Genomic DNA, 27,398 nt, shown 5'->3' with positions numbered 1-27,398 from the left:
TGAGATCATGGTCTCTGTCAAATAAAGTTGATTTTATTCCTATCTTATAATTCCATGGTTAACTATAACTAGCATAGGTTATCTGTAGTAATGTTTAACCTGCATAGCACTTCATATTAAGTAACTTAATAGCTCTGTGACTGTATCATTTATGTGTGTGTGTGTGTGTGTGTGTGTGTTTGTGTGTTTGTGTGGTCTTTTTCTTTTTAATTACTGAGGCAATTCTAACAGGCAGTCATTTGAGAACTACTGAATTTAAACTATGCATACCTAGGCCTGCTGAGAGGTTAAGGACAAAGGCTAGAGAGAATTTCTCTTTGGAGAATGGGTAATCAGAAAGAGGAAGGAATGATAAGTTTAAATGACACGGAAAAGAGGAGGGAAGGAGCCAGAGATATGGTATTAGTCTTTTGCATGAAATGAAGTGTAAGACTTGGGTTCAGTATGAATTTTCCACACACCAACCTCCAGTGGTGGGTGTTGCCAGAGTGATTTATAGAATAAATTACATGATTTAATTTTTAGTTTGGAGTTTTTACGCTATCATGTTACCATGTTTGTGTTTTATATTTGTATGAATGGTTCTGTGTGTGTGTCAGGGTGGGTTGAGGAGTAAGTGGTTCATGGAAAATAATTGGGCCAGATATCTTGGTTGAAACAGCACAGAACAATAATCAGCTATCATATTGAAAAGCCTGATGATTGAAAAATGTAGGAGGAATATGAGAATACTTCCTCTTTCCAAAAATATAGTAGAGAAGGTAATCTTTGAAAGGGCAGAAGATGGGAGTTTGCATTAGAATTAACTGTCGTGTCTGTCAAAGTTTTAAAATGAGAAATAGATTGGAAACCGTTATCTTAGATAAGCTAGAGGAATTAATACATTGCAAGGCCTTAAGGCAGCCTTTTGTAAATGTGGCAACAGTTATACTTCTGGGCCTATCTGTTAAGGTCATTGCTAATGAATGACAATAAAATTATGGAACATGCTTGTATTTCTTACAATGGAATAGAAAAGGTCTCTATAGCAAGGTCATCTGAAGGAGATAGAAAAAAAATTAAAGTCCAAGTAAAAAATGGTGACTGGAGGGTCACAGAATGAGCAACATTACTTTTTCTCATCTGAACAATCAAAATTATAAAGCAGGTTCTATATATGCATCAATACCAGGAGCTTATCTCTATTCCAGATAGCCAAAAGATTTGTGTTTTTCTATGTAACATCAAAAGTCAAAGATCCAACAAAAATGTCAATTTTGCTAGTAGACTTTTCTGTATAAGGTAATAAAGAGTACATTAATTAACAAAGTGTAATAGTTAAAGATAAAAAATACCTTACATAACCCAGGCCTTAAATTTATTAAGAAACTATAAAAATATTTATATAGAATATCACATACGTTTGCATACACTTTTTTTTTTTTTTTTTGTGTGTGTGTGTGTGTGGTATTGTACTTGGGATCAAATACAGGGCTTCCTGTGTGCAAGGCAAGTGCTCAACCATTGAGTTATACCCCCAGTCCTAAAATATACTTCTATGACTGAGCATAATTACCTATGTTTAAAATATAAGATGGAATATTATGGATCAAAAAGAATGGAAACAATGAAGCTGGATATTTAAACTAAACAAAGTTGTAAATTTTAGTCCCCACTCTCTAGACATGTTCTTCAATAATTTTTCAACTTGAGTTTCTTAAAGAAGCTCCAAGCTCTGAGAAAATATTACCAGGATCAATTATTAAAGATTCTTGTTTTCTGCAAAAATTTGTACAATTTCCTTAGTTAATATACTTGGGAAAAAATAAGTCTCCAAGATGTCAATCAGATTTTGAAATCATATGACTCCATTCCTCAAATATTTTAGGAAGTATCGTGAAAGATTATGTTTCTAATACCAGATCTAATGACCAAACTCAGATTCTCCCAAAGGGGTTTGTTTATGTCATGGGTTATTGTGTTTGTTTTTAAGAAAAAGAAGCCTATATAGTAAGAGTTCTTTAATATATACTGGGGTAATTTGTTATATTTATAGCCTCAAAATTATCGGAATTTATACACACACACACACACACACACACATACACACATGTTTGTGTGTTTACTATTCAATTGTTTTGCTAAAACTAGGTGCTAGATCCACAATATAAATTTAGATTTAGTGCAGATAAAGCTGGTTATAAATTATTGATGAGATAATAGAACTTCCTTTTAGCATCAGTTACAAAATTAACAAAGAATTATTTTACAGACCCTCTGCATTCATCTTACTCTCTCATATCCCTAATATTCCCTGATGCATTGTGTCAGCAGATATATGAAACTGTGCCAATGTTAAAAATGAAGAAATATAATTCATTCATTTCTACCTTTCTCTTTCCCTATTTCCTCTTTTTCTTTTATACATATATTATAATATTTGTAAATGGTTCACCAAAAAATCCAGTGTCTTGGAATATTTACCTCTCGATTCTTTTCAATTTCCTCTGGTGAAGAAGAAAAGAAAAAACTAGTCATTGTAGAAGAAGCTGAAATAATCAGCTTCTCTTCACTGTTTAATAGTAATACACTCTAAAGTCACTGCATAGTGACAGCCAGTTATTTATCCCTTGTCTGGCAAGAAAATAGCATCAGACAAGTAGACAATTATGTTGAGCAAGTTCCTAGAAATGAAAATATTCAAAATCTCTTGCCTGTTCATTGTACTTATAGGATCCCATGGTTGAATTAGTCAAATATGAAGAGAATAGTAGAACTCAAAAATAGCTAAAGAAAGTTCAAGATGTGATTCTTAATTAGGTGAGAATTGAGATAATTAATTAATTAATTTAAATAAGCTCTACTTACTAACAGTGTCTGTCCTATGACTCAGCAGTTCCACCTGTGGACATATAGTTTACAGAAACGACCGTGTATGTTTATTCTAAAACATGGATCAAAATGTTCACAGACATATTCATAATGGCCAGAAATTGAGCATAACGTGAGTGTTCAAAATGAGGAAATAATCTATGGTGTTTCACAACATGGAAAAGCAATATAAAAGAAAATTAAAGGATGAGTCTGATACTCATGCTGGTAAATGACAGAGGTCAAGCCAAGGAGTATGTACTGTATTTAACTACTCTGTAGTAGTAGTCAGAATAGTGAATTCACATTAGTGAAGAAAAATGCTGCTGACTCAGGACAAAGCAGATGTTGGCCATGATCTACCTCTTGATCAAGATGTATTCTTAAGACTTATGCATGAAATATATATAAATATAAATCATTAGAATTTGCAGGGAAATGGATGGCATTAGAACAGATTATGCTAAGTGAAGCTAAGCCAATCCCTAAAAAACAAATGCCAAATGTTTTCTTTGATATAAGGAGAGTAACTAAGAACAGAGTTGGGAGGAAGAGCATGAGAAGAAGATTAACATTAAACATGGGTGAGAGGTGGGAGGGAAAAGGAAAGAGAAGGGAAATTGCATGGAAATGGAAGGAGACCCTCATGGTTATACAAAATTACATACAAGAGGAAGTGAGGGGAAAGGGGGGGGAAACAAGGGGGAGAAATGAATTACAGTAGAGGGGGTAGAGAGAGAAGATGGGAGGGGAGGGGATGGGGGATAGTAGAGGATAGGAAAGGCAGCAGAATACAACAGACACTAGTATAGCAATATGTAAAACAGTGGATGTGTAACCGATGTGATGCTGCAATCTGTATAGGGGGTAAAAATGGGAGTTCATAACCCACTTGAATCAAAGTGTGAAATATGACTTGTCAAGAACTATGTAATGTTTTGAACAACCAACAATAAAAATTTAAAAAAAAAGACATAATGAAATGAAAAACTGTTTAGCTCAGAGATTAGTCTTCAGTGATATGTCAAGTGCATTGTTGATCTAATTCAGCACAATTACTACTGACTTGAATAAAGATACAGAAAACCTTGTTATCAAATTTGTAGATATCTAAAAGGATTCATTGGCTAACATATGATTTTTTAAAAATGTTAACAGGTAGGATCCAATATCAAATTTAACAAATTGACATTTAATAGGATAAATGTAAAATTCTGAAGTTTAATAAGAGATATAGCTTAATAGCCACTAAAGCATATTCTGAGTAAAATCATATGCTTTATTTTTTTTCTCCAGACAACAGAGCTATTTAAAAATGAGCAAAATTATGAGGAAAAAAGATCATTATAACAACTATATTTTAGACTATAGTTTGGGATACTATATTCCATTTATTACAAGTGAAAAAAAAATTTAACACTAGACAATCAGACTTGGAAGAGACTAAAGGTATTCTAAATTTTATCTTCTGTTAGAATGTACATAGATTATGCAAATATATATTTATGCAATACATATGTACGTATATGTATATTGCAAATACATACATATACATACATATATTCATATATAAGTATATATCATGTATATATATAATATAAATACGTGTGTGTGTGTGCACGCACGCGCTTGAGTACATTTGTTTACATGAAAATAAGCTTGGAGGGACAAAGAATTTTATGAATTTTTCATGATTAGTGGCAGAATAATAATAACCCAACCCTAGGCTTCTTGCTCTCTATTTTACCATTCTCCTTGTGTGCTGATTATTTCATTAGTAGGAAAAAAATAGCACGCATATACTTTATTTTTTATTTTATGTATTTTCACGTGTATGTGCTGTTTATAGAAACAAAATAAAACAAAAATGTAAATTTAGATCAGGAAACATAACTTTAAATTTTCTAGGCCACAAAAGCCCATGGAAAAATGGAATAGAGTATATTCTCCAAAAGCTGATCAGTAATACATATTTTTTAATTAATTATAAAAAAAATAGACCCTAAGGGTGAAGAAAGGTCTTTAAGAGACTTGAATATTCTGGTTAGCCTTTCAGCTTTAAACACTTGAGTAATTTTTTTTCTCAACTCAGTAACTTTCTCATTGTCAAAGTTTTTTTCTTTATTTCATAGACAAATATCACCATGACAATATTTGACTCTACCTTTAATTTTTACTTTAATTACACAATCTCTTTAAATATTACCAATATCTCCATATGTTAGTCCTTGAAAATGACTCCAAAGGATCTGTTTTTATACTTTTATCTATGAGGAGGTAATTATAATTGTTATTATATTAAATTACAAATTCTTTTTCATTCTGTAGTTATATTTTATCAAGTTACCATATGTCTTCAGATAGTTTATTTTTAATTCTACCCAAGAACTTAAATTCTATGTCTGTTATGTTCACTACCATATTCTTATGCTAAGAACTATTGTAGACATATGCTAAGTATTCTAAAAGAATCTGTTAAATAGAGGTAAAGTTAAAAATGTTCATACATTGAAATAAATTTCAAGATGGTAATTATAGTTTTTCTTCACTTTTAATCTTTTGTATAATTTTATCATTTTAGTTTTTTATAAACTTTTATCATCTTTTAACTTGATTCTCATCCTAATTGAAAGTTTTTTACCTAATTCATGTTCATTTCCAAAATTCACAGATATTAAAGATATATTCTCATATATTAGCATACATTGCATTTAGAGTGTGTGTGTAGGTGCAAAGTAAATGTATGAAAAAATTGATAAGGATGGGCTAAAAATGAGTGATTTAGTCCTTCCATTGTCTTTATTCTTTTTATTGCATCATCATATGGTTTGTTTGCTCATGAATTTTGCAAATACTAATGTAAAAGATACCAGGAAATCTGTTGTTTCTCAGTGCTATGAGGAATTTAGGTACAAACTCAGGATTACAAAATTTTTGCTATGTATATAACACATAGGCAGAAGTTGACCCAATTGTAGTACCTACCTATAAAATACTCCGGTTCTAAGAAGAGGAAAAAAATTCAGTTCAATGATAATAAAGGTACATATGTGCAAGAGATGGTGTTAGAAAAAAATGCTTCATAATTATAATGAACAGAATTTTTCAAGATTAATAAGTTTTAAAAATATATAAATGTAATATGAATATAACTTATAAAATGAGGGTCCTTTTTTATTATTCTTGTGAAGGCTGTTTTTATTCTCTTAAAATCTGCCCATTATGTATCTGCCCAAATTGCATGCTTCTCATCTTACACTGTTGTAAACTGTCATTTTTTTCACGTGCATACTGTGTGTTCATTAACAAGTTTATAAGATTTCTCATGGCAAGACATGGGTCTTCCTACCTCCAAACCAGTTTTTATACAGCATATGACATTTACCCACTAACTTACCAAATGTTTGCTGTGATGTTACTATGTACCAGGTACGAGGAATAAAGTACTAAACAAAGTCCCAACTATCAAAGGAATACATTCCTGCGAGGCAAGGGAACTTATAATTACCTAATGTGTTTGATAGTGATATGTGCTATAGAGAAAAATAAAATTTGCTAAGGGAATAATTTTTCTAGGATATTCATGTAAATTTTCTGTAAGATGGGTATATTTGAGCCAAGATACAGCTGTGTAGATATCTAGGAAAAGAACATTCCAGAGAGAAAGAAAAAAATGTAGAAAAAATACAGGGTGAGGAGGATTTGTTTTGCCTAAGGACCAGGATGGTCTGTATTTCTAGAGATGGATGAGTAGAGGGATATCAAGTAGAAGAGGTCCAGAGGATGTGGGAAGATCATGGGAGGAGCTCAAACTTTACCTTGGATGAGACGGGGAAATTATTAAATTTGGAATGGAGGAGTAAAAAATATCTTTTAAAATGTGTAATCATAGCTCCTAAGTGGAGAAAATATTCATGGGAAAGGAAGTACAGGAGCAAAAACACACACTGGGCAGGTGAGGTAGGAGGCTATTGCAAGACTTTGGACCAGAGTAAATGGTGGTTTGGATTTTGATAATAGAACTAGAGGAGGTGAGAGGTGGTTAGATGATGATTACATTTTGAAAGAAGAATAAAAGGGACCAAAAATTCCTGAAAATGAATGAAATATGAAAATATTTAGTGATGAATTGGATATGGAATATGAGGAAAACATGATCAGAAAATCCTGACGTTTTTAGCTCAAGAAACAAAGAATGGAGTTGCTATCCATTATATCACTAATACAAAGGCAGTTACCATGGTAAAATACTCCAAGAGAATCATGTTCCAGCTAGAAAATCCAGAATTTGTCATTTATATGTTCTATTTTCTACACACAAGTAGAGAAACAAAATAGGAAGTAGGATATATGGGTTTAATATTTTGGGAATTTTTTATTCAATATACAATGCTTACTATTTATGAAAAATAATGCTTATTTTTGTTGATTGTCTATTTCAATAATGAAATCACATTTTCTGATACTTTTGGCAAAAAGGAAATATCAAAAAATCTTTGCTTTTGGGGTACATTTTTTGGGGGCCTGATATTTCTGCTGAGATTCAAAGGATTTTCTATCTGACCTAACCATTGTTGAAAAAGGAGGTATTTGAAATCTTTCAGCAAACAAATTGAGGATTCAGATGATATTTCATTTGAAACTGAATTCCAAAACTTATTGATGAATTGCTTTATTATACTAATTGCATTTTCTTTATTTCCATAGTCTGTCACGGTGCCAGAGATAAATTTTATTGGTCTTAAAGGATTCGTTCTTCAAATGGTCATGTAGGTCACAACAAGAAAACTTACTTAGTTGGTGGCAAATTTATTATTTAATGATACGTCCCCAGTGTCTTTCTGGTGACTAAATTTAAAATCATTGGTCTATAATTACTATCCTTTATGCAAATGCATGCACATGTAATATATTTCATTTATAGTCTTCAGACACATTTTTCATTCAAATATACAAAAGCACTGTTATTTAAAGACTCTTGATAGCATAGAGCAATTCTTCAAATATCCTTAAGCCCATTTGTATAATGAGAGTTTGAATATGAGGTGTTTGTAGTTGACATTTGGGAAGCTACTTAGTACCTCAGAAGGAATAACTGAATGATAAGGCTTTATACATTTTGAGTGACATTATGCTTAAAATACCCTTGATAACAGTTTAAATGCTTTTTTCTTCTATTGTCTCTCCTTTGAGACATTGTTGATTTTACTATGTCAGTAATGTTCTTTTTTATATTTAGCGGATTCAGACACAGATATGATTGTGAAGAGAAAAATTATGGTCCAAAATAACATGGTTTGATATCGCACTTGCAAATTCATGGGGGATAAGGACTTACTGTTTTAAAATGAATAGGAAAGCAAATGATAAAGAATGTGATAGGTCATTTCCCCAAATATTTCAGACAGTACTTGAAAAGATCTTTTGGCTAAAATATAGCTTCTTTCATATTATTTTCATACTTTCCTTCCTATATAATTTTGTATCCTGAAGAATACTTATATTCTAGCATACCCAGGATGATAACCATAAAGATACTAATGCTATAGGGTCCTGATGCATATATTGCTACACATCTTATAGTGTGTGGGTGTATGTTTTCTCTGTCTTATTTATAGGAAATGATACCATCTATTGGACAGACATGGGCTTTAATAAAATCAGCCGAGCTAAAAGAGATCAGACTTGGAAAGAAGATATCATTACCAATGGCTTGGGAAGAGTGGAAGGAATAGCTGTTGACTGGATTGCTGGTATAATCTAAGACTTTTTTTCTTTTAGTTTCATACTTGTTTTGTTAGAGTCTCAATCTGCTTCATAAAAATTGTGTTTCTGACTCCTAACACTTTCTTTTACACTTATAGCCATGGGGGTAAATAGTCTCTTTTGCTCTTGGTTCCACTCTTTCTAATGCTATAGAGCCTTTGACTAAGCGTTTTTCATGTTGAAGGAGATTATATAGTATGCATTTTAACCAAATCTCCTGAGAGCTCTGTAAAGCAGGTAAATGAAAATGTTAGTTCCTTTTTGCCTGAAGTCAGTATGAAGTTTAAATAGATTCCTTTGATGGGTGGGGAAATTTTCACCATTTAAAACATATAAATAGATCATTATATGGTTTAGTCAGAGACATATGAAATTAGGATTGGGAGTTTTAACAGCTTTCTTTTTAGAAAGTAATGATTAAAGAGTAGAAACTTAATGTCTTAATAGTTATGTGAATGTTCAGAAATTTAATTTTAGCCATACTAATAAATAATTTCCTATCTCACACTGTATTATGAACTATATTCTGTATTTCTCGCAGGTAACATCTATTGGACAGATCATGGTTTTAACTTAATTGAAGTTGCAAGACTCAATGGCTCTTTCCGTTATGTAATTATTTCCCAAGGCCTGGATCAACCAAGATCTATAGCTGTGCACCCAGAGAAAGGGTAATTTTAAAATTTATATTTATCTTCTGAATCTTAAGCGGGCTTTCTTGTTTTATTAGGAAAAACAAAACAGAAAATTATATTAATATTTAGTTTTAACTATTTATAATATCTGAAACAAACTAAAAATATCTTAAGGAGAAAATGAAATTTATTTTTAGTTTGCTTATGCATATTTTAGTACATATTTGATAAAGTCATTTGCTATGTGGTTATTTTATATGTGTTCATCCAAATAAGAACAACAACATATTTCTAGGTTCTCAATTTAAAGTTCTGACCTAGAACTGTTTTAATAATTAGATATTCAATTATTTATTGAATGAGTGAAATAATAATTTAACAAACAACCTACTGAAGTTCCAGTATCTGTTTATGTGCCTGTTATCAAACTAACATTTTAATCCAAGCTTTTTTGGTTTCATTTATTATTTCTTTCCTTTTTTTTTTTTGGTTTTTACTTATTTTATTTTGAGTTGTAGATAAGTATATCTACCTGTCCATTTGGAAAATTCGTGGAACCCAAACTTTACATAGACATACACACATATAAAATTGAAGTGCACTCAATCTACCACCACATTTCACTGTTTTTTTAAATTACCTTCTAAATAATTCTACTTTCAATCTACTACCCTATATCTTTACTCCTTCCACCCTGTTTGAATCTGTTGTTACCTTAAGTATGTGCAATAAGTTCCCATTTGGTCTCCAAATCTCAATTAAAGCTAGAGTAATTTTTTTTAACATGTAAATCTTACCTAAGTCCTTTCAAAGTCCAAAAGCTCTATTTGATCCTAACCAGCTCTCCTGTGAAAAATTTTCATCTCAAACACCTGCTATTGCATTTTTACATTCTTAATTCATCAGTGTTGGACTTTGGTTAAATTTTCAAATATTTCTTAATCTCCTTCATTTCTAGGCTTTATACATCCTCTTCCATTTACTCACAGTGCTCTTCCTATTACTAATTTGCAAAACACTTTTACCATTCTGTGGCTTTGAAAATAGATTGTTCTATGACCCCACAGCACCTACAACTTTTATGTATGCAAGTTCTGTGCACTAATATTTGCTTATTTATTTATATTTATTTGCCTGGTAGCTGTATATTCCACTATGCTGGGAAATGTTCCTTTTATTCATTATACTTAAATTCTTGGAGAAGAGCCATGTGCGTTTGATATATTTCTCGATCCTCAGGGCTAAGTATAGTGACTATTAAAGAATAAGAAGCTTATGATAACAGCTTTCCTCTTAAATAACAATGTAAGGTTTTTCCCCATTTTAAAACCCCATATTACTCCCCAAAATGTGTTTCTTGCATCCTTAGTATGGCATCACTTAAGGTTTTTTCTTTCCTTTTTGGTACTGAGGATTTAACACAGGGTTACTTCACCACTGACTTCCATCTCTAGTTCTTTTTATTTTGGATTTGATTAAGGGTCCCACTAAGTTGCCAGGGGTCTGGCAAAGTTGCTGAGGCTGGCCTTGAACTTTGATCCTCCTGCCTGAGCCCCTTCAATCACTGGGATTACTGGTGTGCTCCACTGTGCTAGGCCACTTAAGAATTTTATTTGTTTTTGTTTTTGTCAAGATGGGACATTTTTATGTAAATGGGACTCCTATATCTTTTGGAATGAAACTAAAATGATACAATGGTTGTTAAAAATAAATAAATAAATAAATAAGGTGCATCAGATAAATAAGCATGAAGAACATTGAATTAGAATAAAATCATTTATATAAAATATTAAATCAACTTTCATGAAACTATGCAACCTATATTATATGTGGTGTGTACTTTTTCTAATATTTATCACTTGTTTGAATTTCCTGGTAAATGCTGCACAATTAATGCTAATATTATAGGGAGAAAAACAAAGAAGATTATTGTAGAAGAATGTCATCAAATTTGTCATATTTTATGCTAAAACCAAGATTATAATGTAGAAATTTAAAAGATATTAATTGGGAATGTTGTAGGATGTAAGCAATAATTTAGCTAGAGCATATAGAGCTCTTCTTCATGAATAAATGAAGTCTGAAATTACATGGTTGATACTAGCATTTCACTTCATGGACTATCTTTTTATGCTTCTTAACTACTGTCTATACCAGCCTGTGTTTTTTGTTTTTTTTTCTTTTGCTTGGTGTTATCATACCTTTGTTACAGGGTACTGTCAAGCAGCTGTCTATGTTTAAGGAAGGAGGAGAATAGGATAAAATATCTTCTTTCTAAGATCTTTTCATTCACTTGGGAGGAGAAAGACATTATTATTAGTCCTTTTGTTTTTCCTAAGCCAGAGTGAGTTACGTGCCTATCACAGATGAGTCAATAGCCAAAGGAAGGTATTATCTTGATACATTTAGATGTGTTATGATCCATCATCTGGATCCAGGGTAATGTCCCTGACCAAGCAACTTACATTGGAACTTACATTAGAAACTCAGTTTCTATTATGAGGAAAGCTCTTGAGCGGATGGAATTCAATGAGACATTAGGAGGCCAAAGAAAACCAAACTGTCTTGATTGTTATATTTCAGGGGTCATCCCCACTCACTCTTCTTTGTTCCCATTTTTTCTTTCTCACTTTGAATTTTGATGTTAGAGTTCCCCCAGGCTCCACTTTTGGTACATATCACTTTTCTTATTTTCATCTCCCCTAAAATGTTAAGGATTAGCAATGTATGTACATCTAGATAGGAACTTACTCCTGATCTCTAGATTTTTATGTTCTCCTGTATACTTAGCATTTTCATTGGAGACCTGTAGCAGATTTTATTTTCCAGATCATTACTGTAATATTTGGCATCCTGGATGCTTGTTCTTTTATGTTATAACATGGATACTTTTCCAAAAGTGAGGTTGAGGCCTTTTTCCAAACCCTTGAATCTGGGTGAGCCTATGACTATCGTAGATGTGATACAGGATAATCTCTGTATCACAAAAGGAGGTAAAACCTCTACCAAATCCTCCTGGGATGTTTTTAGAAGCTGCACTTCTCTGTGAGAAAATTGAGAAGCAGCATAAAGAAGCCACATATGTTTTCTAATCAGTAACCATAGTCTGCCGCAGCTCACAGCCAGTATCAGTTGCCAGGTGTTTCAAGAGAGAGAACCTTTAAATGTCTCCAGAACCCAGCTGCTATGTCACTTCATCCTGGAGGTCACCACAGTTGAGGTGAAGAAGTGATGAATCATGCCCGAAGAGCTCCCCAAATTGCAAACTCATTATCAACTAAATGATTGTTGTTTACCCCTTTAATTTGAGGATAGTTTAGAGCTGAAATAAGATCTAACAGAAGTCTTGACCTTTGCATTTGTAAAACTAAACTGAATCATTCTCTACAATTGTAACTTCTCCATTAGTTGAGGATCATTCTATTGTTTCATTTACTCAGGCCAAAATATATGGTGTCTCTCTTACTCTGTACCTCATATACCAAGAGACTCTATTATCTATTACTTCTAAATGCATCATTACTTACTTTGCATGAAGATCTTGTTGTGACCCTAACTCTGAGCCATAATAATATCTTGCCAGGGTTTCTAAATTATGTATCCCCATATTCTATCCTTATATTCCTACCATCTCTTCTTCATGTTGGAGAATGATGATTCTCTTAGTAGCTTGTACCATTTATTTGCACAAAATTCACCAGTGTATCACCTTTTATCCCATTTTGAATCTCACATACAATCTAAAGTATGTCATTTTTCCCATTTATATGTTAAGAAATTGAATCAGAAATTTGTAAATGCATTACTCTGTCACTAAGTTGGTATATAGGTTTCCCAAAATTCCAAAAATTATATATATAATGTATATATGTACATATGCATATTGCATGTAACCTCTCCCTCTGTGTGTGTGTGTGGGTGTGTGTGTGTGTGTATAGTTAAGCATAGCATAATTTAATAAAAAGCATCAGTTATATAAAATAGTTTTAGGATGAAATAAAACTGATCATTTAGAGATTAAAACAATAAGTGAAAGAGAATAAATAGTAATAAGAAATATGAAAAAAATATATGTGGTAGTATATTATAAAAGCCTTGAACTGGGTTTGGATTTCCCACACATCCTCTTACCTGCCCCGGCATTGCATAGACTCACACCACTGCCTACTAAAAAGGAACAGATTCTTAATTTTATTTAATTCTGGTATTGAAACATATGATTCAATTGAATGTCTACATCATACCTATAAACTTAAAAAATATATTACAATGTGATGGTGTTATTAAAATTTCTTTAAATTATAACTGAAAATTCATAAATCATTGCAGCTGAAATAGATAATATTTGATCTATATTGGATTATGAATTATTATTCTAATGGCATGAACAAATGTGAATGTTATGTAATCATCTAGATAATCAGAAAAATGGATGTTTAATTTGTTTCCAATGAATAAAATTTCCCCATGATGTTTTTAAGTTCAATACTTTATTTGTATTGGTAGAATCTCTTTTGCCTGACCTATTAAATTTTCATGTAGTTCAATTTAACAAGCCTGTTCGTGATACTTGTCAATCTGTAGTTTTCTTTTTCACTTCTTATTCAAAGTATATACTCTTTTCAAGTTGATATTTGGGACCTTCCTTTTCTTAAGTAGCTCATCTCTTCACATCCATCTTTTTTTTTTTTTTTTTTTGAGAGAGAGAAAGAGAAAGAAAGAGATTGAGAGAGGGAATTTTTAATATTTATTTTTCAGTTTTCGGTGGACATAACATCTTTATTTTATTTTTATGTGGTGCTGAGGATCGAACCCAGTGCCCTGCGCATGCCAGGCAAGCGCCGTTACCACTTGAGCCACATCCCCAGCCCCACATCCATCTAAAGCACATGATTAACCTACTTTCTTTTTAGTGGACTTAGATATCAGGGAAAGGAAGCTACAAATACTTCATTTTTGTAAGTTTATTCAATGAATATTTATTAAGTACTAGGCACTATGAACCAGGACATTTCAGTATCCATCTATGTCCAATCAGCTTTCAATTCAGTATATTTTAACAAAATGGTAATACATATTAAAGCTCCTGGTAGGTACTGAATAAGGTGTTGCTTCTGAAACAGGAAGTTTCAACCCATAAAATATTTCCTTAGAGTAAGTCTCACTTTTTAAAAATAAGACTTATCTTCAGGCATAGTAAGACTAACCTAATGAAAAGATAAGTATGATGATAATTCTTAAAGAAATTATAGCATTGATTAAAGTAGAAATTTTTCAGGATGATTTATAGGTGAGGGTGAGTTCTTCCTGTGCCCTCAAGCCAAGTAGTGGAGAGTTAGGGACAAATTTCTAAAGGCATGAATGGAGAGGCAAGAGCAGTGAATAAAACATCAAGTCCCTTTTTCACTGCAGGTCCCCAGTCCAAAAGGAGTACTGTGTTTTTTGTTTTGGTTCTGGAGATTGCACCCAGGAGTGCTCCATGGAACTACATCTCTAATCCTTTTTATCTATTATTTATTTATTTATTTTGAGACATAGTCTCACTAAGCTGCTTATGGTCTGACTATGTTGATGAGCCAGAACTCAAACTTGAAATCCTCCTACCACAGGCTCTTGAGTCACTGGGATTAAAGGCAGCTCTACCACGCCCAACTCCGGGAGGAGTGCTATAGTTTGAATATGAAATCAAGACTTAAAGACCAAGCCATCAATACAAGGTCCCCTGTGGAACAATGTTCAGGGGTGGAGCTATTAGGAAGTAATTGGATCGTGAGGGTTCTGACCTCAGCATTAGATTCACTGATGGATACATAACTGCATGGCATTATTAGGATCTGATAGAAATTCTAGGAGTTGGGTTTAGTTGGAAAAAGTGGGTCTCTGGAGGTGTGCCCTGGGTGGGTTTTCTTGTCCCCAGCTACTTCCTTTTTCTCTCTTCCTCTTTATGCTTCCTGGTTACCATGAGGTGAGCATCTCTGCTCTACCACACAGTCTACACCATGATGTGCTGCCTCTCTACAAAGCAATGGAGTCAGTCATCCATGGACTGAAACCTCCGAAACTGTAGGCCAAAATATCTTTCCTCTTTGAAGTTGTGTTTCCTCACATTTTTGTCACAGAAACAAAAAGTTGACTAACACAAGGAGTCAGATCAAAGTTGGAAAAAGAGATTTTTAAGTGAATATAAGATTTAAGTTTGGACTTAGACTTAGTCTTTTATGCTTGAACATTATTCTTAATTAACAACACGATTGTGTTCATTTACAAGCAATTGACTTGGAAGTTATGGCACCTTCCTGAAATAGCCAATTCTGAAGAAGAGATTTAGTTGAGTAAAGATGCAATCTGGATTTGGATAAATATAAAATCAGTTCACATTTATTCCAACAGAATTAAGATTCTGCAGTAAACCATAATAATGGGTGAGATTACCCAGAAATGACTACAGAAAAAGGAAATCCAAGAACAAAAATTAGTGTTTATAGTAAGAGAATGAAATGCCTAGGAAAGAGGGAAAATAAAAGTGAGCAATAAGGCAAAAAGCTGGGAGGATGAGCCATTTTGAGTCCTTAGGAAATTGATGCATGATAGTATTCTAAGGAAAAGAGTTTAGAAGAGTGAGCTGACTTTCAGGAGTCAGGAGAAGTAAAAGCAAAGAACAGAATATGCAATTAATGATTAGGATGATGTTTCCCAATGTTATATATTTCAGGAGACTCATAGTAAGGTCAGAAATGAAAGAATTAATAAATCAATGATAATTACAATGTGGAAGTAACATGTATAAGCTACATGGGTATAAGCTCAGCCAATAAAAAGGAAAGAGGAAAACATGAGGTAAATTGAGAAGATAATAGAGTATTGAGTAAGTTTTTCTTAGTATGGAGGTAGGCACTGCACATATTCACAGAAACAGTAGAAAAAGCTAGTAGAAAGGAAGAGCATGAGAATGAATATCAAAGAAGAGAGAATTGCCAAGGATTACAGGAGGAAACTTGGGGAGGAAGATACAGTAGAGTGGAGCAGGATGGGTAGGAGATAGAATGTTGTTGGACAAAATGTTTGCCTTGCATTAAGTATTCCAGAAACAGGTCCTAGAGTAAGAATTCAATTCATAAAGTGAAAGAAGCAGAATAGGAAAGAGAAAGAGAGCAAATATTCAATTTTGAGCCAAGTTCAGGCCACAGGCTGATTTCTTAGGGAGCTCTGGAGTATAAACATCTCAAAGTAAGGGGATTTAGCTTCCATACTCCCAACTTGTCCAATAGATAAGGATCAGCTGTGAAGACATAATCCCAAAAGAGTTGGCTGTCAGCACTTGTTGGAAATGATATTCTAATGGTCCAAAGATAGTCCTTAGAGAAAGTTTTATGAAGAATAAAGAATCTGAGCCCTAGAGCATATGGAAATGGAGCACAACCTTCCAAAAAGTTCCACAAGAAAACTTCTAGAACTAATAAATGTATTCAGCAATGTAGCAGGATATAAAAATCAACACCCATAAATCAAATTCACTTTTGTCTATCAGGGACAAATCCTATTATAATACCTAAAAACAAAAACCTATCATACCTATTATAATTGGTACCCTATTATAGTAACGTAAAAACAAAAACAAAAAAACCAAGCAAACAAACAAACAAAAAATTTGGGAAACAATGAAAGAGGTGAAAGATCTGTATAATGAAAACTAGAGAACCCTAAAGAAAGACATCAAAGAAGACCTTAGAAGATGGAAAGATCTACCTTGCTCTTGGATAGGCAGAATTTATATTGTCAAAATGTCCACATTACCAAATGCACTATACAGATGTAATGCAATGCCAATCAAAATCCCAATGGCATTCCTCATAGAAATAGAAAAAGCACTCATGAAATTCATCTGGAAAAATAAGAGACCCAGATTATCTAAAGCAGTCCTTAGCAGGAAGAGTGAAGCAGGTGGCATCACTATACCAGAACTTAAACTATACTACAGAGCAATAGTAACAAAAACAGCATAGCATTGGCACCAAAACAGACTGATAGACCAATGGTTCAGAATAGAAGACACAGAGACTAACCCACAAAATTACAATCATCTTAGACAAAGGTGCCAAAAATGTATATTGGATAAAAGAGCCTCTTCAACAAACGGTGCTGGGAAAACTGGACACCCATATGTAACAAAATGAAATTAAACCCCTAGCTCTCACTATGCACAGAACTGAACTCAAAGTGGATCAAGGACCTAGGAATTAAACCAGAGACTCTGCGTCTAATAGAAGAAAAAGTAGGCCCTAATCTCCAACATGTTGGATTAGGCCCCAACTTCCTTAATAAGCTTTTTCTTTTTGATTTCAATTACATTTAGATTACTTTCGTTTGAACAAAAAATTACTCATGTTTTATTACTGTCCTTGAGTTTACTTCTCAACTTCTCAGAATATGTGATCTATACACATTTTCTTGTCATTGAATTACTGAAGTTGGTTTTCAGCTTCTGTTTTTTTTTTCTTTTTTTTAATTTATTTTTTTATTGGTTGTTCACAGCATTACAAAGCTCTTGACATATCATATTTCATACATTAGATTGAAGTGTGTTATGAACTCCCAATTTTTACCCCAAATGCAGATTGCAGAATCACGTTGGTAACACATCCACAATTTTACATAATGCCCTATTAGTAATTGTTGTATTCTGCTACCTTTCCTATCCCCTACTATCCCCCCTCCCCTTCCCTCACATCTTCTCTCTCTACCCCATCTACTGTAATTCATTTCTCTCCTAAACTTATCCATAACCAAAGACAGAGATTTCTTTAAGATTTTACAGGACTTCAACTTTTCCTTCATTGACAATTCACCCAAGAATTTCTTTTGAGTAACCTTTCTATCCTTGAGTTTTCTGGTTCACTCTGGTCCAATCTATATAGCTCCTGTGAGAATTGTAGTTGATTTTTCTCATTTTAGACTTCATATTCTCATTATTTTTTTGCTTATAAGTGATGTGATTTTATGGTTTTTATGTGTGTCTTTGAATGTACAGTAAGAAATACTAAACATACAAAATAAAATCAAATCTAATTTTGATTCATTTATTTATATTTCTAGTTTCCTTTAGAATGATAGCTTTGAATTTCTGTCACTAAATTTAGTATGTTCCCCTATCTCTCATCTACTGACTTCCTTTCTTAAACGTAGCACTTATTTTTGTGTAATCATAAAAAAAGATTAAACCTTTAAGTATTCTACTGTTTGAATATTGATGAAATTACCCATTTTGTTCCTCATCAAATCCTTCATTTTTTTCTCTTAGAATGTCAGATCAATTTTTTTCTATTATGACTACACACAGGTTCATCACTGAAATCAGAAAGATATCAGCAAATATTTTGGGCTTTCTTAATTTTTAAATCCCCCAAAAAGATTTATATGTTGACCCACAAACAAAAAATCTTTGACACTTTAAAAATATTTCAATATTATTTATCTGTATACCTTTATTTCTACTTAAAAGCATTTCTAGGCTACTTGGATAAATATTTTTTCCATGTTTATAGTTAAGAATAGACATTAGACATATTTAAACTCAACTTTCTTTACAGAAAATATTTATTACAACTTGGAAATATTATTGGAATTTGTCCCACTATATTTTTGTTCATATATTTATTGACTTCAAAGGAAAAAAAAGGCTTAAAATGATAACTCTATATAAAATTACAAAAAATTGATTTCTACATAATAGTACATAGAAATTTAAGTGTTAAAATTCATATTAAAGAAATAAAGTACAACATTTTAGTATTCTGTTTGAAATTAAATCACAACAGCTGGTATTACCAAGGGAAAATTGACCCATAATGGAGCAAATTAGCTGAATCCAACATATACATGTGCCTTGAAACTGAGGCATAAAGCCTGTTTTTTAAACTATAGAGTCTTGAGAACTTTTAAAATGTAACCAAATGCAAAATAGGACCCATTTATGAATTTATTTCAGCTTGAAAATTAGTTTCTCCCCTCCATTGACTTTTCTTTCTACTTTTCTTAAGTTAGGCATCACTTTTCCTTTGAAAACTGAATGTGATAATTATCTTTATGCTAAGAAAACATTTTCTCCTAACAAAAAACTATAGGAAGTCATAGTATGATATTGACAAATTTATTAACTTCCTATGATATAGTTGCTAAATGAAACACATACTATGTGGATTACTTGAATTTGTATTTCTGTGACTATAAATGAGTTGCTGACATGCCTTTATTTCCGTGGCAAATATTCAAATTTGATGAAATGGTATTTTGATATTCAACAAGTACATATTATCAAATGGTGTTTCATTGATTATACAGATGCTTTTATGACATGCTCAACTATATGCAGAAGACCTCTGTTGACAGTTTAATATCTGTTAATGTAGAATCTAGCAGAATTTAATACCATCTTTTAGAGTACATCTTAAAGCAAGGCCACAAATTAAAAAGTGGAATAAATTTAATTTGCAGTATTAATAATGGTGGGTTCAGGGTGCCATTTATAGAATATTAAGATGGTAATCAAGTAGCACAGGCCTACCATGCTTCAGATCAGAAACACTTTTTCTCCTTCCCTAAGTCTCTGGGGGGAAAAATGTGAACAAGTTATAATAGCAAATGGAATAAAAGTTATCTAGGTCATTACTTGTGGGTTTTTGTTTGTGTGTGTGTGTGTGTTTTGTTTTTGTTTTTACCTCATGCTTTATCCCCATTCTTTAACTCTAAATGTGAATCTTGAATCTTACCTTTCCTATTACAGCAGGGAAGGTTAGAAAAGATCAAGAAGCCATGGGCATCATTTCAGCTATGAAGCTGGTAGAGGAGAGAGGCCAAAAAGTTCAGGCAACTTGTCACTGCCAGAGAGTGCCCCAGTCCCAGACCACTAAAGCCATATCGAGTGGAAACCAGGGACAGCAACACTTACCTGTATAACCTTTCCCTACTTTCTTAAGACATCTGAACAATAAAAAAATGGGGTACAAGTATAAAAGAAAAGTTTAAAACATTTCTTTCACTGTTTATTTATAAAAAACTGCCACACTTTCAGGGTGAAATGTATAGATAGAATGAATGTGATTCATGGCAAGATATGTTGCAGCTATGAAACAAATTTAAAGATTCTAATAATTTAATAATTCTAAATGGCTCATAAGTTCTAGGAAGCTAGATGTTAAATATTTGAAAACTTCATAGATTATCAGGAAACATCAAATACTATATATTGAAGATATCCCAGGTATATAACATAGAATAATTCACTCAAGAAAATTATAGTTAAAAATTTGATAAACAAACTAAAACCATATATATGTATTTATTTCAATGAGAAGTTGAGCAGTGAGGCAGAGTATAAACACATAAATAAGATGACTATAGTATACTGTGATCATCTCAATATACTATGAGATTATAGATGCCAATGCAATTTTTCTTTGTGAAGAATTTTCTTCTGTACTTCTCCATTGAGAGCTGTAATTGTAATTGTTCTATGTAAACTACTCAATTTGCAGTCTAACATTAGCTTAAAAGTAATAGGTCTAGGCAAAGAATCGTAGAACAAATGATAATTTATAAATATTTTATAAGCTAAGAAAGAAAGTACAATCAAAATGGACTATTTATTTCGGCTCAAAAATGAAATTCAACTTTTAACAATTCTAAAATTGTTATATAAAGGACACCTTTTATCATCATAGATCTTCAGCATTCTTATGGCTGAAGCTCCTACTTTCATGACTTACAAAGGCTTTCAGTTAGACATTTTTAGGTATTTCTGTTAGCATTTTCTCTTGTAATTCTTTAATTAGCCCAATTATATCTGTCATTAAAGAGTGAACTTCATGATGGTCTTAACTCTAATGAATTTATGTCCTAGTTCATATGAAGTATGTAAGTAAATGTCTATTGAATGAAATATAAATAATGATGTTTTTCATTACTCAATTAGTACATTTTAAATTACAATGAAAGAATAAATTTGAGAATCAACAAATTTAACAAAAAAGCTTGAAAAGTAGTGCCCAAGAGTATACTGGTTCTGTCTCTTTCTTTTCTTAAGCACAGTGTTCAACTGTTGAGTTATTTTTACATTGCAGGATACTTTAAACAATTGCAATATATTTAGGACTTGAAGATTGATTTGGAATTGGCATGCAATACTTTGTCAAAACAAATCTTAGAAACCTCAGGAATAGCAAAGGCTCTGTACTACATTTTACTCTTTACAGGGGATAAAGGATGTTAATTCATGTGTTTATGATATATATTCAAATTTTTAAAATATTATATAGTTTTGCAGGTACCAGGAGGATAGAGAAATGGACATGTTGACCTAACAAGGCATTCAGTTCTTATAGATTTTAAAAGATTCTAGGGAATCTGCTAAGGGATGTAAAATTATATGCAATTATTGGCAAATTAGATTTCGATGCTTATGTAAAGGCTAGATACTATTGTTGCTCTGTAGGAGGTTTTTTTTCCCTTTTTGCAGATATGGGAACCCACTTTTGACCCCTACTCTAAGAGAAGACACGATATTCTTGATTCTATTATTGACCAAGAGAAATTACATAGCAGGATTCAATAATCTTCATTTTTGTGCCAGCATAGAAATTTTTTCCCACCTCTGTGTTTTCTTTTTTAATATATCTGACAAAGTATCTAAATCATGTTTACTTAGAGGAGGCAAATACTAAATAAATGGCCAGTTTATTATAAAAATTACAACCATAATCTGAGCTCCAGAGAAACAGTTTAGCAGAGAAGAGAATCTTAAATTCAAAGAAAATGATTGATTCAAATTAGTTGCTTTCCACTAATGTTCACATTCAACTGCATAAGAATCACATTGAATCTTTTCTTTTTTCTAGCATCTGAGACTTATTCATTCTCCTATTTCTTCTCTTCCTTACCTTTACCTTACCAAATCAGAACTTTGTTTATAAGTGTTACCTTTATTTCTCAAAAATATTTTTGTCATTATTCAAAGTCATTTATAATTTGAATGTATATTTTTCAGCTTTAATATATCTAACTGAAGCAGAAGATAATTATTTTCTTTATAAGTATACCTGTGTATAAACTAACTCAAACATCAGCAAAATTATCATAAAAATAATGGACTAAACTCAGGGCCTAATGAGTATATGCTAGTTCTTTGAGGAACCCAAATGCTGCCATGTCAGGTTTTTTACCTTTAAATAAATAACAGTGTTTTATTAGAAAATGACACATGTTATATAGTCATTCTACTTTTGTCCTACTAAAAATTTGTGTACGTAATGAAGATAATATTAATATTGGCATTTTGTTGATTTCTAATAGTATTCCTATAATTTTTCATAATACTTTTTAAAAGTTTATGTGTTCAAATTCTGCAAATGAAAGATTATTTTAAAAAGGAGCTTTTCAGTTTTCTAACAGTTATTTATTATACAGAAAATTTATTATCCAGAGAAAATATAGCATTAGATTTTGAAAATTTTGATGATTTTGAGGTTTGGAGTAGTATTTTCAGATCTAAATTTACCAAGCCATCATTCTAAAATCAGTTTCCTTGGTCATATCATGTAATCCAACAAATACTTAATGACTATAAAATATGATTTCCAATGTGGGCAGTATTTCTAACACTGAATATTAATTTCCTTTGGATCTCAAAAGTCATTGACAAGGATTTTCATTTTTTCCTATTACTAAAGACCATATTTAGATACCAAGAATCTATGCTGATTAAAGATATCTCAAGTGCATGTTTGTAAACTATTATCTTAATTTAAATGTTTCCTTGAAATTTTATAAGCTTAGAGAATGTTCTTTCTCTAAATTTGATTTAGAATTCCTAAAGGTTCTCAAGGTGCTAATTCTCTTCACTTTTGGTTTAAGGAATATTTAAACTATTCTGTCTGATATTTATAAAATATTGCTTCATTTTGGTAGGTTTAAATATTTTGATATTATTAAATTGATAAATTACTTAACCACAAAAGTGATTTCCACGCAGTCTGTTTTGCTCATAGAGAATTTTGCATAGCTTTGTTTTATTTTAAATAGTTTTAATTTATAATTTTTTGATATTCATCTAAAGTCTCCTGCATGGAATTATTGCAAATTTAAAAGAAATAAAGACTACCTAGAAAAAGATAGATATTTGTTTCTCAATACTAAGAAATTTTTCATGTTTTATTTTTCTTTTTAAGTATGGAAACCTCTTGCTATACTTCATATAGCTCAAGAGAAATAACATTAGGCATATGATTATTATAAATTGTTGAGACTTTGTATTAGAGAAAGGCACAGGCTTGGGCTAGCAAAGTCTGGGAAATTCCTGACTTGTCCCCTTTAATCAGGGAGCATTAACTTTCAGAGACATAATTTTCATAACTATGGAATTAGGTCTAAATATATTAATTGTCTCATTCTACTTGCTCAAAATGATTTTTTCATTACTCAATTAGTACATTTTAAATCAGCTTATATTACATAAATAGGTTTATTATACACATTTCCTTCTATATTTGAACTTTGGAGTATGTTAAAAGTGGTTGGTAAAAATCAAATTGAATAAACATGTCTCTTCTGGATTTCAAGGTGCCCACTTTATAGTGTAATATCTTCTGCTTTTTAATGACATTTGACTTTAAGAAATTAAAGGGACAGATTGTGGACCTAGCTTGGATAAGTATATATCTAGCATGTAAGAGCTACTATTTAGATAGCAAAAAAAAAAAAATTAAAAAAAGAAAATAAATTTAAATGAAGCAAAAATTTATCTATTATTTGATTTTAAACCATTTTTTTAATTGAGAGAGACTGTCCCTGAAGGTCTTAAAACTTTTGATTTAATACAAGTAAAGAACTTTTTCATAACTTTTCTGCCAAGATGTTACCAATAAAATCTTAGTTAGATTTTCTGCTACAAAGTTTTCCTTTCTGATTTATAGAACTTGTAAATATGAATGAAAGTATTTTCAGGATTAATATAGTTGGGATTCTAGCCACACCTTTTATTATGTGGTTGTAAAATCCAAACACATTTATTTTTATAGCTTTTTCAGAAAATAAAATCACTATTAAAATAAATCTAAACAATATACATAAAAAGAATACATATATTTTTATGTAGTTTAAGGGTTTTTTCATGGATAAATAAGAACTCCATTGAGTATTCAGAATATGAATATAGATATTCTTTAAATTTTCTATATGTAGTCAGCTTCTACTCATGTATGAACACTTATATATGTGTATTTGAATAGGAACAGAAATATAAACTCATTGTTGACTAAATGCATGAATGATTACCATATTTTTCTAGATTTTAGTCATTGATGTTATTTGATAGATGGATTAAAATGTGATTGGACATAATGTAAAATTTAGAATGAATCAGATTTACCTAAAAGCATGAATTTCTGTTTGTCATATAAATGCTGAATTTGTTGCATGAATATGTAAAAATGCATGTGTTATATACCTCCTATTTTTCTCTATTTTCTTTTTAACACATTATTTTGGCATACTCTAGGTTTTCTTCCTATTTTATATTTCTTTCTACATTACATATTGTTCTCCAAGATTACGAAAATAAGCATGAAATTCAAATTAAAATAGTTTAGTGGTCTAAGTAGACAAAACTAAAAGTTATGATGCATTACGTATACATTCATAAATATTTATTTCCTACTAATTTTTATCTTTATTCATGAATATATACACTGAACAATATTCTCTGTCTTGTAGTAGTTTTCAAAATAAATAACTATGTGAAGAAAACCAAATATAAATTTTTCACTCTGTGTTATGATGTTCTGAGTTGAAGTACATAATTCAATGTATTTTGCTTCATAATAGCAATAATCAGAGAGACCACAGAAAGTTCTTGAAGGAAATATTTGGGACATGAAAATCAAGAGCACATTAGGAAAATAGTTTGCAGTTGAGTATTTCAGTTAGGGAATAGCATATGTAAAGTTACTTTGGTCAAATTTTGAATCCATTCTTATGATTTCAAAAGCTAGTTAAATACTTTTTACAATAAAACTTTATACAAATACAAACATGCTTGAATATTTATTTCTGAAATGTATTATTTTTGTTCTCTCAGTATGAATATTACTGCCCTTATGATGACTGATACCTTCTGTGTTTAGTTATATGTTACCATAAGTCTACAATTCAATTTCAGCTTCCTGTTCTGGACTGAATGGGGACAGATGCCCTGCATTGGAAAGGCTCGCTTAGATGGCTCAGACAAAGTTGTTCTTGTAAGCATGGGGATAGTGTGGCCGAATGGCATCTCCATTGACTATGAGGTCTGTTGGATTTATTTTAAGTATTTAAAATGTACTAACTGCCAACTTGCATTATTCCAAAACTTTAGTGTTCCATCATTTTCTTAATGACATCACCAAAACCTCCTTGTAATATTACTCTTCAATCCATCTTTAGGAAAATAAATTGTACTGGTGCGATGCTCGCACAGACAAGATAGAGAGAATTGACCTTGAAACCGGAGGCCATCGTGAGATGGTGCTGTCGGGGAACAACGTGGATATGTTTTCAGTTGCGGTCTTTGGGGCTTACATCTACTGGTCTGACAGGTAATTTTTTTTTTTTTCGTAAACATTTGAGTCTCAGCATGTTATTTCAGTGCCAGACGCTTTACCCTTGTAGGATTAGCCATACCTTAATAAGGTCACAAAAAGGATCTTGCAAAGCCGTGTAATTTCCACAGCAAAGGCAGGCGCTCTTCCCATCCCAGGCTTGAGCATTAAAAATCACAGGCTGAAGTGAGTTTCTTTCCCTTCTGTTGGGCCATCTGTTATCTTCAGTTTAAACTAACTAGCTGGATTTTAATGAAAAGTTGAAGAATGTTGATCATGTATGTTCCACTTTTTGGCAGGGCACATGCCAACGGGTCCGTCAGAAGGGGTCACAAGAATGATGCCACCGAGACTGTAACCATGAGAACTGGCCTTGGAGTCAACCTGAAGGAGATTAAAATCTTTAACCGAGTAAGAGAGAAAGGTCAGCACCTTTAAAGGAATACACAAATCAATACGTTTTATTCCTCTCTTATTTTAAAACTTTTGTCACATGAAGATTAAGGATAAATTCTTATTTGAGTCAAAATCACAATTTTTTTACATCGAATTTTCTACAGAATCATATAACAGTTTAAAGAAATGAATAACACTTCATACATGAGCATACTTGTCTGGGACAGCATGTGTACACAGATATGTCACATACCTTGCATGTCTTGAGTATTGATTTGGGTTAAAAAATATAAACACTCTATAAGTGTACAAAAACGCATAATTAAGATATTAGAGAATTAAAAGCCACTGAAATTGATTTTTTTTCATTATCTCTTAATATAAAATGTGGTTCTTTCTCCAGAAATGATTTTTTAGTCTATTTCTGAAGTCATCACATCCTTAAAATGTGTATTTTGAAAGTAATAGAATAACAAATTTGAGTATTTTAAAAAAGTGACCACTGTTAAAATAAATTATAATTGATTTTCTTTTCATACAGAGGGTTTCATGTATTAATTTTGCAGATGATAATGAGTTCCTAGGGATGAATTACCTTAATGAAGAAAACCTAGGAGCATATTTTATCTTCACTAAAACTGAAGTAGATTCTGCCCTATATTAGAAGTTACGTACTGGAGGTGGGGGGGAGGGGAAGGGTTTCAAGCAGTGCTTTTTTTTTTTTTCCAGTTCATTTTTTAGTGACTCTGTAATTTTTGCCAAAGATTAAAATATGATAAAACCCATGGTAATGTTTGTATCAAATTTCAAAAAAAATGTACACACTTAACTGGCAATCAGAGTATTGTAGGAGAACTTTAATGCTGTTATTTAGATTGTGAAGGAAGTAGAATAATGTGGTCATTCAAATAGAATTTCAAGATTTTGAACTTCTGTGATTTAAAAAAATAATACTTTCTATTGTTTGCCTTTTATTAACTAATCTTAATTAAAACTAAGATTAAAAAGATACAATAAACATTAAGCTTTAACATTAAATGTTTAATATACCTATAAGTAAAAACTTATTTGTTAAACAAAAACATAAATGTGTTTATGTGTGTGTATGTGTGCGGTATGTGTGTGT

At 31.7% G+C, this 27,398-nt stretch overlaps 1 protein-coding gene across 1 annotated transcript in view; it reads left to right on the top strand.

Annotated features, from left to right (window-relative positions):
• Lrp1b (LDL receptor related protein 1B) overlaps positions 1 to 27,398 on the top strand; it is a 1,492,917-nt gene that overhangs the window by 1,013,202 nt on the left and 452,317 nt on the right. Inside the window, exons 36-40 of the mRNA XM_077794359.1 lie at positions 8,469 to 8,603; positions 9,158 to 9,287; positions 25,459 to 25,585; positions 25,722 to 25,873; positions 26,176 to 26,300. Coding sequence (XP_077650485.1) covers positions 8,469 to 8,603; positions 9,158 to 9,287; positions 25,459 to 25,585; positions 25,722 to 25,873; positions 26,176 to 26,300 — 669 coding nt within the window. The remainder of the gene's footprint in view (positions 1 to 8,468; positions 8,604 to 9,157; positions 9,288 to 25,458; positions 25,586 to 25,721; positions 25,874 to 26,175; positions 26,301 to 27,398) is intronic.

This window comes from Urocitellus parryii, chromosome 1 (genome assembly GCF_045843805.1).
Source record: "Urocitellus parryii isolate mUroPar1 chromosome 1, mUroPar1.hap1, whole genome shotgun sequence".
Taxonomy (NCBI): Eukaryota; Metazoa; Chordata; class Mammalia; order Rodentia; family Sciuridae; genus Urocitellus; species Urocitellus parryii.
Note: the sequence above shows the minus strand (reverse complement) of the source record. Positions and strands in the feature narration are given on the sequence as shown.